General features: G+C 40.5%; 1 protein-coding gene across 3 annotated transcripts in view; it reads right to left on the bottom strand.

Annotated features, from left to right (window-relative positions):
* Nucleotides 1–19,858, bottom strand: part of RASGRP3 (RAS guanyl releasing protein 3) — a 101,180-nt gene that overhangs the window by 45,590 nt on the left and 35,732 nt on the right. For all 3 annotated transcript variants that reach the window (XM_075127007.1, XM_048843593.2, XM_075127006.1), the window contains exon 2: nucleotides 1,398–1,589. In XM_075127007.1, coding sequence (XP_074983108.1) covers nucleotides 1,398–1,467 — 70 coding nt within the window. In that variant the 5' untranslated portion in view covers nucleotides 1,468–1,589. The remainder of the gene's footprint in view (nucleotides 1–1,397; nucleotides 1,590–19,858) is intronic.

The raw sequence follows: 19,858 nt of genomic DNA, 5'->3' as shown, positions 1-19,858 counted from the left end.
ACCAAATTTTGAATTTTCTGATGATCACTTTATCTTGTCATTCATTGATAAAAACTGACCATGACAACCAAATGTCACACTCAAATGTGTATGTATTGGGAGGGACTAGCTGGGGAGTGGAGAATAGTTCTTCATTAAATATTCTCTATAACTGGAAAAACAGAGTAAATCAGGACAAAGAGGAAAGGGAACCACACACACATATTATGGACTTCAGTACTCAAAAGAGAAGTGTATGTATTTATTTGGGGGAAAAGGGAAGGAGGAATGATAATTCCAATATGTAAAATGTAAATGGCCTCTGCTATCTCTGGTTAAGTATACCCTATATGGGATTTGCACCATTTTAGGGCCAGAATTGGCAATTGGATGTGCATGGATGCAGTGGTGTGTCTGTTTAGATTCAGGTGCAGTAACTGGTGCTTAGTGATTTCATCTCTGACAGTGAGAAGCTCTCTCTCTCAAAAATGAAATCAAATTATAACCTTATTCAAACCAAGTGGTCACATGGTCTTTAAATAAAATCATTTTGATTAAGGCCTCGATTCATCAAAGCACTTAAGACCTAGTACCTTTTAAAGTGGAAAGAGGTGGTGTATATTCATATTCCATAAAATGAAAGGTCCTAATATGATTATTTGTTTTCTTACTATAACTAGCAATTTGTGAGTTAATATAATTGCTCCTAACCTGAGATGTGGGGTCATTGTTTTGTTTTTTCAAAGGGTTAGAATTCATTTCTATATATGACAATCTATAAGGGCATCCAAGTATGTAAAATTATATGCTTAGCAACAGGCTCACATAAATGATAGAAAGTTCTGTAGGTAATGGTTGATTAAAATGAGAACCTGCAATCATATTACTACACAATGCATGGGGAAAGCTTCCAGAAGTAGCACTAGATTGAAAAAGATCCAGTGTAAACAACACAGCAAAACAAAAAAATAAATAAATCAGTGCATCAAGAAATATATTCCTATTTCTTTTGTAAAAAATCAGAGGCAAATTCATAAAACAATCCAACTGTACAGTTATCTAATCTTAATACAGACCCACACGTTTAAATCATTCTATCAATCTGTCTTGTGTTAAATGTATTAACTTTTTTGGTATTATGTAATGTATATTATTAAAAATACACAGTTTGAACCCTTCAGGACAGGAGAAAGACTCTCCCGCCCCCTCACTTAGACAGATGAAAGAATTTTCTTCAAACTTTTCAAGACAAAAGTTTTCCTCTGGGCTAAGAGCCAAGCATGGAAAATTTCACAGCAAGAGGAATTTGTTTGCCAAACGAATGATCAGCTGAAAAAGATAATAGCCTGGGTGAGCTTATAATAGTAGTTGAATTTCAAGAACAGCAAGCAATGAAACAAAAGATTGAAGAATCATACCAAACATTTCAATGCAAGTGTTTAAAAGTTCATCTAATGTTGCAGCCTTCCCAAGTATATTTGACCCCATTGTCCTTTAATCGTTGTCAAAAAATTAGAGTCATTTTCACCACGTAGAAGAATATGTCCACAGCTGCATGGGCCTTATCAATGTATTGCTGGTTGCGTATTTAGCTAGGCTTCATGGAAAATCTGGAGAAAGAAAGCAAAGGAAATGACCACAATAGGACTGTAATGCTGCATTATGAAGACAGAATGTTTACAGTTTAGTGCATCCTTTTGTAGACTGATTTTTTTCCCCTCACACAACATAGAGTAAAAAGAAAAGGAGTACTTGTGGCACCTTAGAGACTAACAAATTTATTTGAGCATAAGCTTTCATGAGCTACAGCTCACTTCAGTCTCTAAGGTGCCACAAGTCCTCCTTTTTTTTTTTGCGAATACAGACTAACACGGCTGCTACTCTGAAACAACATAGAGTATACATCAAAGATCACCATGCATTTTTAGTTCATTCCAACTTTTATTTTAAAATATATTGTTCAATTTTTGTCCACTAGTCCAAAAGAAATATGTAGTGATGTTGGAAAACAGAGGTTACACTAAGGCACATGTCATATAATTGATGCACTCTTTTACAGCCCATTTTATTTTCTTTATGCCTGATAACCCACATTTTGTTAGTACTTCAGTTATGCATAAAACAGAACAGATTATAACAAAAATTGTTTTATCCAGTATTACTGTTTAATAATAGATTTTTAAGGTAATGCATTTATTGATCGGAAACCCACAAAATGATTAATAATTAAGTTCACAGGCACATTCTACAGAGCATACACTAATGTATAAGAGGGAGATTTTCAAAGGCACAAAGGGGGAAAAGGTGTCCAGTTCCCTCTGACAGTCAGTCAGAGTTGGGCTCCTAACTGTTCTTTGTAAATCTCTCCTAACAATTTACAAGACCTGAAGTAGCACTTTCAACACCTACTAAAATGCATTTATTTTAAGGATTGCACATTTTATTATAGATGGCAGATTCCAAATTTCTAGAAATCTATCTAGTCAGTCTTTTAAAAAGTCTACTATTAGAGAGTAGAAGGGAGTATTAAATGGTATATAGATTCTCCATAGAATTTCTTGTCAACTTGTATTTCAAATCTCAACTTGTTCTACTTACATAAGTTCCTTTTAAATACAGACATGTAGCAAACAATATGTAGCATATCCAGCCACTTTTCAGAATCTAAACATTGCTGGAATTCTGACAAGTTTCTTTTTAAAGGATGTTACATATTACCTAACTTTTTGACGCTTTGTCAGGTAATTCACTGAACAGGATATACTCTGTACTCCACCCATAGTTGTATACTTTATGGCAACTATCAGATATGACATAGACCACACCCTTAACTCTGCCTCCCTAGGGACAGTATCCTTCCAACACCCTTTTTTATCAAATTACCCCACCAAACAGGCTATCCCCGATCTTCCCCACATAAACTCCTTCACCACATTATTATAAAATAACTCTCACTTCACAGAAATGGCAGAAGGTACTGCTAAGAATTCACTAGGAATGAGGCTGTTGAATTCACCATGCAGTTATGTTACAGTAAAGGTCTTAAAAGGAAAATATAAGGCGAAGATTTTCAAAAATATAAGGGGTGCCTAAAGTTAGGCTGTTATATCCCTATCTAGGTACCTAAATAAGTGGCTTAATTTTCCACAGGATCAAGTACTCAACAGTTTTAAACCTCAGTTGACATTTATTCCCACCCCTGCCAACTCCCCCACTCCTAAACAAATCTTTTACAAAGGTAAGTTACTGCACTTTAAAATACTGCTTCAGTCACTTCTTTAAAATCACAAAAGTAATCACGGCACATTTCTTGGGGTGAGTAATATTTGCCTCGTAGAACTGTAGGAAAGCAAGCGATTCAGTCCTGCTTTTCAGTTGGTTAGTGCTGCTTTACATTGTAATAGTCCCAGATGACACAGCTAATTAAAAAAAAATTGAATTATGCTATTGAGAGGGTGAAACAGCAATAGCTAATGTCCCCATGTTAATTTCACTGAGGTTTTTCTACTATGGCATCTACTTATATGCCCTCATCATCACAGTATCTAAGCTCCTCACATTCAGTAATGGATTTTTATCCTTACAACACCTATGAGATAAATAGTTTCCATTTTTACAGACGTAAAACATGGTAGACTAAGCGACTTGGACAAGGTACATGTCTGTGGCTGAGCCAAGAATTGAACCCCGGTCTTGAGTTCCAGTCCAGTGCCCTAACAATTAGATCACCCTTCCTATTCATTATCACCATTTGTGTTATTATGTAGAAACCTCAGATTAAATAATATTGCTACATTATTGAAAGATTTCCTATCACCATGGTATCAAAGTGCTATCCCACAATTAAAGATAGTTTAGTGGTAACAATGCCCAGTGCTAAACAGCAACAAGAATACTCAGTGCTATAATAATTACAAACATTCAAGATTCATAGACTTCTAATGGAAATTCCACATTCCCAGGCGTGACCCTGTAAGGTGTCAAGTGCTAAGTATTTTCAGTTACCATTGGCTTCAAACGGAAGTTGAAGATGCTCAGTCCCAGTATTTGGGCAGGGACTGGAAGCATAATTATTTTTATGTAACCCAAAGTGTTACCTAGACAGACTTTCCAAAAGGTTAAAAAAAATTAAAGGGACAGGACAAGAGAAGGTAGAGATTCAGGAGGAATGCAATCAGGTCATCAGACATAGTACGTGGTGTGAATTTTTAGGGTACTTATTTGGAAAGCAACATATTACATTCATAAAGCTCATGCTCTGTTCCAAGCTATATGTATCATTCCCAGAACAAACAAATAAAATCTTCATTGAGCGAGAATTGGAGTTACAAATATAAAATCTTAAATGGAACCTCATTTGAATGTATTTCAAAACAACAGAAAGACTGGAAATGTAGAGTTATGGTTTTGGTAACAGCATTAATGCTTACCATGTGACCCTGCCCGCTAACACAGGAATATCATAGAACAACATCTTTACAAACTTTTTAACATAATTTCCTACAAAGGAAATTGGCCTAGATTCTAGACACACATAGATGCCTATTACTCCTTCATGGAGAACTAGTAAGGTTTACCCTTCAAATTTTGATCCTTAGCGTTCTTTTGAGAAATGAAAGACACCTGGAAGAGTGCAAGCACCTCTTAAGAGTTTGAGAGGGCACTGTGGGTAATGTGCAACCTTAACTTTTAGCGGAGTGAAAATATAATATGTTCTGGATTGCAGTCTTTCAGTTCATAGGGAGCAAAATCAGAGAGGAGTTTTGCAAATGAGTATTTTTAAAAACAACTTTTTCCTCACTGGCAAGATGAAATGGCAATATTTTAATTGCATCAGAGAGTGTGCTAGGAGGTTTCAAATACAGATGAGAGACAAAATCCCTGCCCCAAGCATCTTCCTAATTTAGTTCTGAAATGACACAAGGAGACGGGGTAATGAAACAGCAGTTACAGTAAGGGTAGGGGAGTACAGACAAAGGCAACTCCAATAAGATTATATTGTTACTCAGCAAGGCTAGCTTATCCCATGATGGGTTGTTTTTTTTTTGGTCTTATCATAGAAACGCAATAAAAGTCATAGCTGGTTAATCATAGGTTTAAAAGAAGATAATAAAAAAGTAATTAATAACTGTCCATCGGACACAGGTAGCAACACCTTGTAAATAACCTTACTGTAATTCTCTGGGGCTGTCCCCTCTAAATTCTTAACAAGTTTGTTTCAAAGGAGATAATTTACTCCAAATTTTACAGTGTACCCAGTGTTTGCTGTGACAGGATCTTAAGAGCTTAGCTGGAGCTGAGTGAATACACAGACAGCATAGATACAATTGACATAGTTATGTACCTCACTACCAATTCTCAGGGCTTTGTTTTAAGGTGCTCCTTGTAACTTGGGACACAACACTAATATTTCTGGGGACTGAGTCATAGTGTAAAGTATGTTATGTTTGTCCGTTGGCACATCACCTTTCTGGATAGATGTTGCTATTCAGAAGTGCTGTTTCTGGGAAGGGAGAAAGGTCTATGGCGACATAGGGATTGGTAGGAAGTCATAATGAATTAAGTTATCTATCCTTGATCCCACATATGCAGGAAGTTGAAGTCCCACATATGCAGAAACTAATCAGTTTGCCTTATCTCTAATAGTTTTGTGGCACAGCTAAATATTCTGTTCTGTGATTGTAATATTATTGGAAGTTATTTATATGGTGATGTTATGGTCTGGCTAGTTCTGTTTAAATGAACGTACAGGTAGTGAGCTCTTGAGATAAATGCTGTGACAGAGTTCTTTTTAGAAACAGAGTATATTGCCAGTACAACAGGTGATCTTTTGCATACTTGTTGAATCACTTTCATAAGTGCTAGCACAAACAAACAAAAACATTACATGTTGTGAACACAATGTGCATTTAAACTTTAACAACTTAAGTCATGGCTACTGTTGTCAGTAGTAAAATCAAAAGACATCTTCACTGCAAGAGGCTACTAAGAGGTGGTCTACATACACAAGTTATAGCTGTTTACCTTAAATTAGTTTAAAATTTGATTTAGTCAAACCAGTGCAAACCCCCTATGAGGGCACTCATATTGGTTTAAAACTGGTTATATTGGTTAGAGCTGCACTAAACCAATAGGTCAGGTTTAAATAGATTTCAGAATGTCTAGACACAAAAAGTTACATTCAAACTACCCCCTTACTTAAACTGGCACAATTGTATGTGCAGAATTTTCCCTGCAAATGACGTAAAGTAGCCTATTTTTCTTCTGCCTAGTGACAGAGACACAGATGAACATTCCAGCTCTGACATTCAAGCACCTCAGTGGTTCTTGGTTCACCCATAAACTTCAGGGAGGAAATATGAAGGAGACATTCTTTACAAGGTTAAGGCATTCTTTGTTTTTTTTTTTTTTCCAGTAAACCATTTTCTAAAAGAAAAGGTATACTCTTATTAACAGGAACTTCAGCCACATGATTGCTCAAGGGAAAGACAAAAAGCTGAGTGCAAGCAGCAGAACAGGGAAATTTAATAGCAGCAGAAAGCACAAGAGAGCTCAGAAGAAATTAAAAATCTCAAGAGAAGTTGCCTATAGAATATCCTCTATATTTTTACTCTTTTCCTCTAGATCTGTCATGTCTATTTAAATTGTAAACTCTTCAGGAGAGGGACTGTCTGTGTACAGCTCTGTGTACAGCACTAGCAGAATGGGGTCCCAATTCTTGATTGGTTCCTAGGCACTATTGTAAACAAATATGACTACTAATAAATAAATAAGAAGAGGGAAGAGCACATGGGAAAGGTAAATGCTGTACCTTTAAATTCATGGTGGGAAAGGGCAAATAAGCCATCTGTTTGGACCACAGTTAATATAGGCAGTAGGATGGGCAAGTCACTGTTCTAGATGTTTTCCCTCTCCACCAGAGAGCTTTTCACAAGCCTTTAAGTTTACATGTAAGTGGTCAGTACTTTTACTTATTACTATGTAGATAACTATATTTTTACTTTGAATTGCTTGCATTAGCAAAGTATTGAAACTCCTCCACAGAGTGTTTAAGAATTGATCATATTAGCCTCACTAACCACAACTGAAATCATTGACATCCTCCAAAGTTATTAAAAATGGTATAGGCCCAGTTCAGATGCTGCAGAGCTTTGTTCAACATTTATTGCATTCACTGAACAAGGGAATACCTATGTCCAAAAGACCTTGTTGTAAGTGAAACCAGATACTGTGGAATCTTTTATAGTGAACTCTGATCCAGCAATACTGTACCAAATACAGTACTGTACTAGGACCAAAACCTAGTTTGGAACAAGGAAGGACTGCAGAAGGCCGTAAACACAGTGGAACCTCCATCTTTTAGCAGCATGGGGAGGGTAGGGTTCAGAGAAGCCATGCACAGTGCTCCATGGTAGCGTTCACAGGGAGAAGGACAGTGATGTGGCTAATTGATCCAGGACTGGTCAGTACTGCCAAGTCCTCTAACAAGAGATGCTACTGTACCCAACAGGCTGCATAAGCAACTGCAGAGCTGCTCCACAGCTTAGGGTTTTGGACAAAGGATTCCATCTGCCCCTTTGAACTCCCCTACCCAAAACTGGTTTAGAACATATACTGGGTCAGACCAATGGTCCATCTAGCCCAGCTTCCCGTCTTACAATAGTGGCCAATACCAGATGCTTCAGAAGGAATGAACAGAACAGGGCAATTATCAAGTGATCCATCCCTAGTTGTCTAGTCTCGGCTTCTGGCAGGCAGACGCATAGAGACAAAGTGCGGGATTGAATCCCTGACTATCTTGGCTAATAGCCATTGATGGACCTATCCTCCATGAACTTATCTAATTCTCTTTTGAACCCATTTATACTTTTGGCCTTCCCAACATCCTTTGGCAATGAATTCCATCTGCTGACTGTGCATTGTGTGAAGAAGTACTGCCTTATGTTTGTTTTAAATCTGCTGCCTATTCATTTAATTGGGTGAACCTTGGCTCTTGTGTTATGTGAAGGGGGTAAATAATACTTCCCTATTCACTTTCTTCCCACTATTCATGATTTTATAGACCTCTATCATAGCCCCACCTCAGTCATCTCTTTTCCAAACTGAACAGTCTCAATCTTTTAAATCTCTCTTCATATGGAAGTTGTTCTATACCCTTAATCATTTTTGTTGTCCTTCTCTATCTTTGAGGTGGGTTGACCAAAACTGCATGCAGTATTCAAGGTGTGGGCGTACCATGGGTTTATATAGTGTCATTATGATCTTTATGGTCTTATTATCTATCCCTTTCCTAATGATTCCTAGCATTGTTAGCTTCTTTGATTGCCACTGCATATTGAGCGGATGTTTTCAGAGAACTATCCAGAATAACTCCAAGATCTTTCTTCATGGTAAGAGCAAATTTAGACCTCATCATTTTGTAGGTATGGTTGAGATTATACATTATTTTGCATTTATTTATCGACACTGAATTTCATCTGCCATTTTGTTGCCCAGTCACCTAATTTTGTGAGATCCCTTTGTAACCCTTCACAATCAGCTTTGAACCTAAATATCTTGAGTAATTTTGTATCTTCTGCAAACAAACATCACCACTTCGGTGTTTACCCCTTTTTCTAGATCATTTATGAAGGTGCTGACTAGCACTGGTCCCAGCACAGATCCTTGGGGGACCCTGCTGTTTTCCTCACCCTGCTGTTTACCTCTCTCCATTCTGAAAACTGACCATTTATTCCTACCCTTTGTTTCCTGTCTTTAACCAGTCACTGATCCATGAGAAGACCTTCCCTCTTATCCCATGGCTGCTTACTTTGCTTAAGAGCCTTTGGTGAGGGACCTTGTCAAAGGCTTTCTGAAAGTCCAAAACGCTTGTCCAGCATGTTTGTTGACTCCCCTCAAAGAATTCTAATAGATTAGTGAAGCATGGTTTCCCTTTACAAAAGCAGTGTTGAGTCTTCCAACAAATCATGCTCATCTACATGTTTGATAAGTCTGTTATTTACTATAGTTTCAACTAATTTGCCTGGTACTGAAGCTAGGCTTAGAAGCCTGCAATTGCCAGGATTGCCTCTGGAGCCTTTAAAAAAAAAAAGATTAGCGATCCTCCAGTCATCGAGTACAGAGGCTGATTTAAGTCACAGGTTACATATCACAGTTTGTATTTCTGCAATTTCATATCTGGGTCCCTTAGACTCAGACTTTAAGGCAGGGGTCTCAAACATGCAGCCCGCAGGGTTATTTCCTGCAGCTCGCCAAGCTCCCCACATCCCCCCGCCCCACCCTCCCAGAGTTCTTTTCTGTGGACCGCCAAGCTCCCTTCCCCCTAGCTCCCCCTCCACCCAGCGTGCCACGTCCCCACTCCTCTGCCTAACTCCAGGTGTTTCGCTTAGCGCTTTCCGGGGGGAGGGGCAGGGAGGAGCAGGGAGCCGCACGCTCAGGGAAGGAGGCAGAAAAGAGGTGGGGCTGGGGCGGGGATTTTGGGAAGGGGCTGGAATAGGGGCAGGAAGGGGGCGGAGTTGGGGTGGGGACTTTGGGGAAGGGGTGGGAAGAGGTTGGTCAGGGTCAGGGCCTCATGGAAGGGATGGAGTGGCGGTGGGGCCGGGGGCAACAGGGGGTGTGTGCTGTCAGTGACGCGGCCCTCGGGCCAATGTACTAGTCCTCATGTGGCCCTCCTGGTGATTCGAGTTTGAGATCCCTGCCTTAAAGGTCAGAAGTGACCATCATTGCAGGCCACAGAACCTCACCCACCCACCTCTGTAATAGGCCCCTAATCTTTGGCTGAGTTACTGAAGTCCTCAAATCATGGTTTAAAGACTTCAAGTTACAGAGAATTCACCATTTACACTAGTTTAAACCTTCAAGTGACCTGTACCCCATGATGCAGAGGAAGACAAAAACCCCAATAGGGACTCTTCCAATCTGACCTGGAAAAAAATTCTCTCACCAAATATGTCGACCAGTTAGACTCTGAGCATGTGGGCAAGACGCATCAGGCAGATACCTGGGAAAGAATTACCTGTAGTAACTCAGAGCCCTCCCTACCTAGAGTTCCATCTCCAACCATTGGGGATTTTTGCTATTGGCAGTTGCTGATGGGCCACATGCCATTGTAGGCAGTTCCATCATACCATTCCCTCCATAAACTTATCACGCTCAGCCTTGAAGCCAGTTAGGTTTTTTGCCCTCACTGCTCCCCTTGGCAGGCTGTTCCAGAACATCACTCTTCTTATGGTTACAACCCTTTGCCTAATTTCAAGCCTAAACTTTTGATGGCCAGTTTATATCCATTTGATTTTGTGTCCACATTGGCACATAGCTCCTCTCCCTCCCTGGTATTTATCCATATATTTATAGAGAGCAATCATATCTCCCCTCAACCTTGGTTTAGTTAGGCTAAACAAACCAAGTTCTTTAAGGTAGGTTTTCCATTCCTTGGATCATTGTAACAGCCCTTCTCTGCACCTGTTCCTGTTTGAATTAATCTTTCATAAACATGGGAGACCAGAATTTCACACGGTAGTTCAGATGAGGTCGCATCAGGTAATCGCATAATGGTACTAACACTTCCCTGTCTCTACTGGAAATACCTCACCTGATACATCCTAGGACTGCATTAGCCTTTCTCATGGCCGCATCACACTGGCATCTCATAGTCATCCTGTGATCAACCAATATACCGAGATCTGAAACCTCCAACTGATAAATGCCCAGCTTATAGCAAAAATTCTTGTTATTAGTCCCTAAATGCATGACCTTGCACTGTGCACTATTAAATTTAATCCCATTTTTATTACTCCAGTTTAAAAGGTTGTCCAGATCCTCTTGTATGAAATTCTGGTCCTCCTCCGTATTGGCTGTACCTCCCAACTTTGTGTCATCTGCAAATTTTATTACATACACTCAGTTTGTGCGCCAAAATCAGTAATAAAAATGTTAAGATTGATCCCAAGACTGATACCTGAGGAATTCCACTAGTAACCTCCCTCCACCATAACAGTTCACTTTTCAGTAGGACCCGTTGTACTCGCCCCTTTAACCAGTTCCTTATCCACCTTTCAAGTCTCATATTAATCCCCATCTTCTCCAATTCCCCACATGGAACTGTATCAAATGCCCTACTGAAATCCAGGTAGATTAGATCTACTGCACTTCCTTTGTCTAAAACAGAGGTGGGCAAACTATGGCCCACGGGCCACATCCGGCCTGCAGGACAATCTGCCCAGCCCCTGAGCTCCAGCTGGGGAGGCTAGCCCCTGGCCCCTCCCCCGCTGTTCTCCCTCCCCCGCAGCCTGAGCGTGCTGCACCGCCAGTGCTCTGGCTCACTGCTCTTGCTGGGCAGCGCGGCGGCATGGCTGGCTCCAGCATGGTAAGGGGGCGGGGAACGGGGGGTTCTGGCAGTCAGGGGACAGGGAGCAGGGGACAGCTGGATGGTGTGGAGGTTTTTTGGGGGGGCGGTCAGGGTCAGGCCCTCCATATAGTTTTGCAACCCCGATGTGGCCCTCGGGCCAAAAAGTTTGCCAAAAAGTTTGGTCTAAAAAGTCAGTTATCTTCTCAAAGGAGATCAGGTTGGTCTGGCACGATCTACCTTTTGTAAAACCATCTTGTATTTTATCCCAATTCCCGTTCACCTCTCTGTCCTTACCTACTTTCGCTTTCAGAACTTGTTTTTCAAAAAAGTGTCCCATAATCACACAATTCCTAATAATATTTATTTCATTAAAAACACAAAAAGAGGTCTCTGTCCATATCCAGATTGGGTTCTGGTGGGCTGTAACACATCACAAGCACTGTATCGGGGAGCCTCTAGTAGCTTTCTTCACCAAAGTGATTCTGGCCCAGACTCTGTCTTATCCATTTCATCACTTCTAATTTCTTTACTGTCTACCTCAGTGGATCTCAAACTTTAGCAACACAAGGACCCCCATTTTGATTTAAAATTTTTCATGGCCACCAAACCGCCACGCTAATTCAGAACAGGTTTTTTGCATAATTAATGTCACTAGAAATGGCTGAACTAGAGTACATTAAAATACACCCAATAGAAGTAAAACCAGAAACAATTATCATGATTTGTAAATACGATCTCCATGGTGAGGGGTGATCATGTGCCTATTTTTCCTTTTGTCTCCAATTACTTCATATATATTACACCTATAATTCTGTCTCTGAAATGCACATTTAGTTTCAGATACATTTGTGGCCTCCTACTGTAAAGGAGATAGCTTTCGCTACTGCTGACCATAAAACGTTACATCGCTCATCTTCTCTCTTGTGACTGTGTGCCTTGCGAAGGTCTGGTTCAGAAATACTTTAACCATGCGTAAGCAACACAGCTGGCAGTTAGACTGGGGGTGATAGCAAGAGACTTTCAAAGCCCAAGAGGGTAGGAAGGCAGGTGCCTGAGAAAAAGGGGGCTGTACAAAAAAAATGGGGGCACAGGGTAAGGATGCTTACGTATCATAACAGCCAAGCAAGGAGAAAGAGCTATTCTGAGCTATTATGCTTGATCCTTTACCTTTGATGACCACAGAGAAAGATCTCATACAACTGCTCCTTCCCCAAGCAGGAGGGGAGCAAAGACCGGCCCTTCAGGACTGATACATAGTACCCTCTCCTCTTCCTGGCTGCAGTGTTCCACTTAATCAATAAAAGCTAATCTTTAAAGAGCCCCTAGAGTTTCAAATTATGCATTAAATTACAGAGGCCATGTAGACGGACATGACATCAAAGCCAAATGCCTGACATCTGGCAGATCTGCTGTGGGACCCTGGGAACTCATGCAAATTCACTTGAGTGTGCAATGGACAGCAACCACAGAAATTGGCACTTGTGCAAAGTCAGGATTTTGCATTTGCACAAAGCATCGATGGCTCATAATTCACACATGAATGGCCCAACAGGAAAGTAGGCAGAAACCTGTGTGAATTAGAATTGGGAGGATTCGACAAGTCATTCTTTTAATAAATCTGGCCCACAGACGCTGAACATCAAAACACATGAAGAGCCTTCCTTCCTAGTCTATTTTTTGTGCAAGCTTCCCTAGGGAAGGGGAGTGAAACAATGGCAGACTTACAGTTTCTGAACAATGATGCAGAGAGAATATTTTTAAAACTGTATATAAATGGTGTTGTTTGAAACCAAACATTTCAAATGTTCTTAAAATATTAATTTTTTCCTGAAGAAATGGTATTATTCATGGTGAGGCAGAAAAGACATCCCACTTTTTTTTCAGTAGTTAGTTTGATCAGATTTAGATACATATTTTGTTTTATTTCCTCCCAAATAAGAATCAGCTGATTAAGCCCCATTCCCTTGACAACAGCTGTCATGGGAGACAAACTGATCAGTACAATAACATAAAGACAGACAAGTTTCCAGTGCTATTTATAACATTCTGAAATCAAGTTGATAAAGAATTAGAAGACACAGCATCAATGCAGTTCCTTCCCTCTGCCTACTGCTAAAAATTAATGTATATATCTAAGCTACTGGCACACAGCAAGCATTATTAATAAACAGTATACATATCACCCTGATAATATTATGAAGGTTACAACAGTGGACTTGTTAAGGATTTAAAACCCTATTTTGCAAACTTTACTAGTTACAACAGATTTTCCTCCTCCTATTAGAAGATTTATGACAATGAAATGCAAGGTTATTTGAGTAAGGACTAAAAACAAAAAGAATAGCATAACTACCCCCAAAAGGGGAGGGATGTGTGTGTTTTAAAAGAAGAAAACCCTTTTCCACTGAAGGAAGGAAAAAACCAACGTATTACAGACACTCACTAGAGAACAATGCTTAAGCATACAGTACATCAAACAAAAATGGGAAATTTGACCTTCTTTGCCTTGACTTATAGGGGTTCCTTCCTAAAACAGACGCTTAACAACTATTCCAACACAGGCCCAGTTCCACAAGAACAACAACATACACTGCAATAGATCTCATGAAAATATAAAGCATCTTTGGTCTATCCAGTTGGTTTTCACAATGTTTGTTTACTAACGTACATCACTAGAAGTCTGTAAAACAAGGGGAGAGAAAAGAACAATATTTACAGCCCAAGCTATTTTCTCCTGAAAAAAGTCTGTGGGGGATATTAGAGATATGTATTTTTTTGCAGATTTCGTGCCTGCAATATTCTTTTAGCTTTGTCATTCTGTGACAACTTCAGTATATAAATTACTCTGCCTGTAACATACCAGAGTTTTATATTCGACTAAGGATTTGGCTGCACTAGAAATTTTTAATCCTGAGTTAAACAGATTGCCAATTAATCTGAGGTAGTTAACACCTTTGTACAGGCTAGTGTGGGCTCTCCCCAAACATTTGTAGACTGGACCATAACTCCCTGACCAGCCTAATTAATTCATGTATGTGGGTGAAGGGCACTGGTAAGAGATTTTACCCTCCTCTTTAGCATGAGAGCATTCGTGTCTCTTGAATTGATTATTTTAATCAGAAATTTTGGAAAGGTTTGTTTGGTCACCTGACAGAGTATCTGCAGTGGTAATTTGGAAATATATCAGTCCAACTATTGTGTGAAAACCTGACTGCATTCTGTGTAGAGAAAATCCCAGGTGAAAAAGGAGCTCAGATTAGAAGAGGAAATTAAAGTGTGGGAGGAATTAGAGTCTGTGACAACAGGAAAGGCTTGATTTAGAAATCATGGGCTAGATTTTTTTTTTTTAAAGACGTTACAACCATACTTTCAAATACTGAGCACCCAATAGCAGGGCCAGATTTTCAAAACAACTTCCCTTCCATTCAGACACATTTACAGTATAGCAGTGTCAACAGTAGCAACTGCACCAATTTTATTCTATGCATGGAATCCATGAAGCTACTTCGACACCTAAATCCCATTTTTTGGCACTTAAATCCCCCACTGCAATCCCATCACATCCTGTAGGTGCCTAAACTTACTTCATGCCTAAATTTCTCACAATAAAAATTCCCTTGGTGCCTACATTTTTGCCTCTAGACATGTGCTGAGCTGTCTCTTTTCAGGCTTCCCAGATGCTCATCTCCCACCTGAGTGCCAGAGCAATTTACAACCTGGGGGAAGGCAGGTGTTCAGCCACCTAACTTATCCAGGGGCCCGATCCAATATGCATGCTCAGAGAGCACATACAGCTTAGGTCCCATTCAAAATCTGGTTGGGAGGAGTTGGTGCTGCCACTCACCTTATAACACTTTTAGCCTGGGAGGAGGAAGACCCAGGTTCAATTCTCTCCTCTCTGCTTGAGAGGGTGGAAGGATTTGAACCCATGGTCTCCTGCCCCACAGGTGGGTGCCCAAATTACTGGATTAGAGATGGTCTCTCTCTCCCCCAATCACTCTTTGTTCACAATAGGTCAGCATCAATAGGAGAGACTGAGGGAGACTGAGGCAGGAGCCTAACTCTCTCCTATAAGAAACTATGTAGGTCCCTAAGCCAGGAGAGGGGTTCCCATTTGTGGATTGCCAGCAGAGCTAGGTGTCTCCCTGCAGCCTGGATTTAGGAACCTATCTCTGAGAAAAGGGCAGGGCATAACACATCAGCATTTCCCCCTGGCTTCTCTTAGGCAGGGAGCCACCTAGCATTCTGGCATTTGTGGATCCCCTTTTCGGTGTCTGCCTCTCCCCATTCATTGTATAGGGAGCCTAGGTATCCAAATCAGGCTTTTGGAAGGAGTTTGCTGTTCCTGTGATTTTCTAGGTACCTATAAACGAGGCACCATAATGCTCAGCACCACATTGCCAAAATTCTTTTGCGGATTCGATCCTATCAGTTTCTAAACTGGATTAGTTCAATCAGTACAAAACTGTACTGCCCTCAGGCGCAGATTTTTGAAAAGCGCTCAGCCTCCAGTTGTTTCCATTGGGACACATAGCCAGGTTTCAAAACATAGCTCTGGTTTCTGAATTTATTTGAAAATCTTGCCTTTATTTTGGTACCTTCCTGGGAGCTGAGCTCCTTTGAAAAGATGACCCAGTAAGCCATAAATTAGCTGTTGAAAAAATGAAAACAACTTTCACAAAGCCTCTTCCTGGGGTGTTTAAAAATAATTAAGGCTTGATCAGATATGGTGATTGTCAAGTTTTAAAATAAAGTGTTGTCACTGAAGGAAGAGTCCTAAGCATTGGGATAAAAGGACTGGTGAAGATAGAAAGAGGGAATGTTTCCTAAGAATGAGAAATAATAGCGAGGCTTAAAGACAACACTAAGAAGAGACTTATAAGAAGTCTGGAAACTGTAGTTACTCCAGAAAATAGGCTATTGTGAATTTCACAGGTAAGAGTGAGTGTTTGTGCTAAAATGAGCAAGAGGTCTCTAGTAACTGAGAGGGTTATTAGACTCTTAAGGAAGCCACCTGATAAGCTGTACAGTAAGCCCAGAAGTTAAGTGGTTATTCTGATCAGGATTGTAGTTCAGTATAGTGATAAAGCCTCTACAAATTCTAGAAGGCTAGCTAAATGATCTAGTTCTCAATCCCGCAAACATTTACACATGTAATTAATCCCACTGAATTCAGTGGGGCTGCTGATGTGCATAAAGGTGAGCGTGTATGAAAGTCACTGCAGGATCATGTTTCTTGACTTTAGCAAAGCTTGTTTCTTGACTTTAGCAAAGCTTTTGACACGGTCTCCCACAGTATTCTTGTCAGCAAGTTAAGGAAGTATGGGCTGGATGAATGCACTATAAGGTGGGTAGAAAGCTGGCTAGATTGTTGGGCTCAACGGGTAGTGATCAATGGCTCCATGTCTAGTTGGCAGCCGGTATCAAGTGGAGTGCCCCAAGGGTCGGTCCTGGGGCCGGTTTTGTTCAATATCTTCATAATGATCTGGAGGATGGTGTGGATTGCACTCTCGGCAAATTTGCAGATGATACTAAACTGGGAGGAGTGGTAGATACGCTGGAGGGGAGGGATAGGATACAGAAGGACCTAGACAAATTGGAGGATTGGGCCAAAAGAAATCTGATGAGGTTCAATAAGGATAAGTGCAGGGTCCTGCACTTAGGACGGAAGAATCCAATGCACCGCTACAGACTAGGGATCGAATGGCTAGGCAGCAGTTCTGCGGAAAAGGACCTAGGGGTGACAGTGGACGAGAAGCTGGATATGAGTCAGCAGTGTGCCCTTGTTGCCAAGAAGGCCAATGGCATTTTGGGATGTATAAGTAGGGGCATAGCGAGCAGATCGAGGGACGTGATCGTTCCCCTCTATTCGACATTGGTGAGGCCTCATCTGGAGTACTGTGTCCAGTTTTGGGCCCCACACTACAAGAAGGATGTGGATAAATTGGAGAGAGTCCAGCGAAGGGCAACAAAAATGATTAGGGGTCTAGAACACATGACTTATGAGGAGAGGCTGAGGGAGCTGGGATTGTTTAGCCTGCAGAAGAGAAGAATGAGGGGGGATTTGATAGCTGCTTTCAACTACCTGAAAGGGGGTTCCAAAGAGGATGGCTCTAGACTGTTCTCAATGGTAGCAGATGACAGAACGAGGAGTAATGGTCTCAAGTTGCAGTGGGGGAGGTTTAGATTGGATATTAGGAAAAACTTTTTCACTAAGAGGGTGGTGAAACACTGGAATGCGTTACCTAGGGAGGTGGTAGAATCTCCTTCCTTAGAGGTTTTTAAGGTCAGGCTTGACAAAGCCCTGGCTGGGATGTTTTAACTGGGAATTGGTCCTGCTTCGAGCAGGGGGTTGGACTAGATGACCTTCAGGGGTCCCTTCCAACCCTGATATTCTATGATTCTATGATCATGGCCTTACTCTGAGGGCTACGATGTAGTACGGCCAACCTAAACACTTCAGAAGCAAGAGTAAGTCCCCTTCCCCCAAAATCACAAGATTGGCTTAAAACCATGAGAATTAAAAAAATAAAAAAAGTTCTTTTTCTGAGCCTTTAGGTCACACTTGGGTCATGTTTCCAAGCTTTTATTTGCAACTAAGAGCTGGAAACTTTCATTTAAAAAAAAAAATAGTAAACTGAGATCTCAAGCACTCTCTTGCTTCTGCAGCTGAGGCTTTAAGGAAAACATCAAGTGTTGTGAGAGCTGGCACCAATGGCTTGGGGCAGAGAGGAGTTAAATATTGGCCTTCAGGAGCTGATTGGTAAAATTAATGAGGCGATGAGAGAGTTATGAACTATGGTGAGCAAATCTCTAAGACTCATGTATAATGCTGGCTATTTCAGGAGGAGATAGTTATATGCAATGTTGCTGTAGCAGTGTTGGTCCCATGATATCAGAGACAAGATATAACCTCACACATCCTGTTGCTGATATTCGAGTTAGTGAGCTGGAATTCTTAACTGTGGAAAAGCCATTTCTTTATATAAAATGTAGGGGGATGCCAAGAATATGGTATAATAGCAAGAGAACGGAGTGTAACCTGTAGCTCAAGACCCCTGTATTAGAGCAAGTAACATGCTCAGCAATCTATCAGCCAGAGTCAGCCATCTGGCATGCCTCTAAGCTATCCATAGATACACATTTTTAATGCTGCTTTTACATTTAGTGTATGAGAGAAAACAGAAAATATTTGTTGCATGTCAGAATACATGCCTGTTTTACTTCAGCATATATAACTTCCACTACTAAAGTCTGCTCATTGGCCTGTAACACTGAAAATCAGCTGTCTGCTTACAATATGAGCTCTCTCGCTAATGAAAAATCCATGTTTCTCTGGCAGAACCTAGATGGGAGCTGCTATTTCATGCATTCCTTGCGGCTGCCATGGTCTTTGCTCTCCCCTGCCCTCCTTCCCCCCTACTAGGTCTGTGCTTCACATAGTGAAGCATCACCTCTTACTATAGGAGCTTCAGGGGGAAGCAAATGCATCACCACTAGAAGGAGAAAGGCTGAGGTATAGTTATATACATATATACTGGTATAGTTAAAGCAGTACAACTTTTGTGGTATATCCACATCTGAGAGTACACCAGAGACTTCTGAACTACCAATATCAATGAACCATTTCATGCTTATTTAAGGCGAAGTGGTTGTTTTCAGTTTGTAATAGAAAAATATACCAAATCTGGACCAGAAGAGCTCAAGTGCTTGAGTTTAACACTGACTAATAACTTGGGCAGATTCTTCAGACTTTGGAGCAGTCTTCCCTCAGCTGTGAAATTCCATATAATTAACCAAAAAGAAATGAAAGCTCAGAGATGGGCGTGTACAGTGTAGAAACAGTCAAACCAAAATATTTTTATTTGAATGTGGTCAGAGAACACAGTAGAAGGGGAGTAGTGCTTCAGAGAAGTGAGACACCAGATGTCCACCAAAACAATCAGAGTAATTCTCAGAGGAAGATGTATTTTCTGATGAGCCACCAACTTCAGAGCTATGGGTATTTCCACACTCCCACACACTGACCCCCAACCTGAATACACTTATACATATGCTTAACTTTTCACATGGAAGTAGTCCCATGGAAGTCCTACTCATGCCTGAAGTTCAGCAGGAATGCACTTACTTGATTTTCTTGAACCTTTCCTAAAGTTTCATTTCTTTCTAAATTTAAAATCAGATAAAAAACTATGTAGAGGCTATAGACTGGATTTTGAATTCAGTTAAAAAAATCTGGAGTTAGTTCATTAATTTCAATAGACTTGTCTAGATTTATGTGAATGTACATGAGATCAGAATCAGGTCCTTATGTTTTAAGACTTCCATGCCTTTAATATGTGTTTTATAACTATTACTGTCTGATCTTTAAGAATTATACAGCCACAGCTGCAATTAGTAACAAGGTCTGAGGTCTGGAACTGCCTGAATCCCTAAGTGCTATTGACTGAACACTCAAAATAACTTTTATAAAAAGTTTAAAAAAAATTCTTATACTGTAAACATTTATTTTTGCTAAGCTAACACTATACT

Source organism: Caretta caretta, chromosome 3 (genome assembly GCF_965140235.1).
Source record: "Caretta caretta isolate rCarCar2 chromosome 3, rCarCar1.hap1, whole genome shotgun sequence".
NCBI lineage: Eukaryota > Metazoa > Chordata > Testudines > Cheloniidae > Caretta > Caretta caretta.
This window is presented reverse-complemented; position numbering and strand designations above follow the sequence as displayed.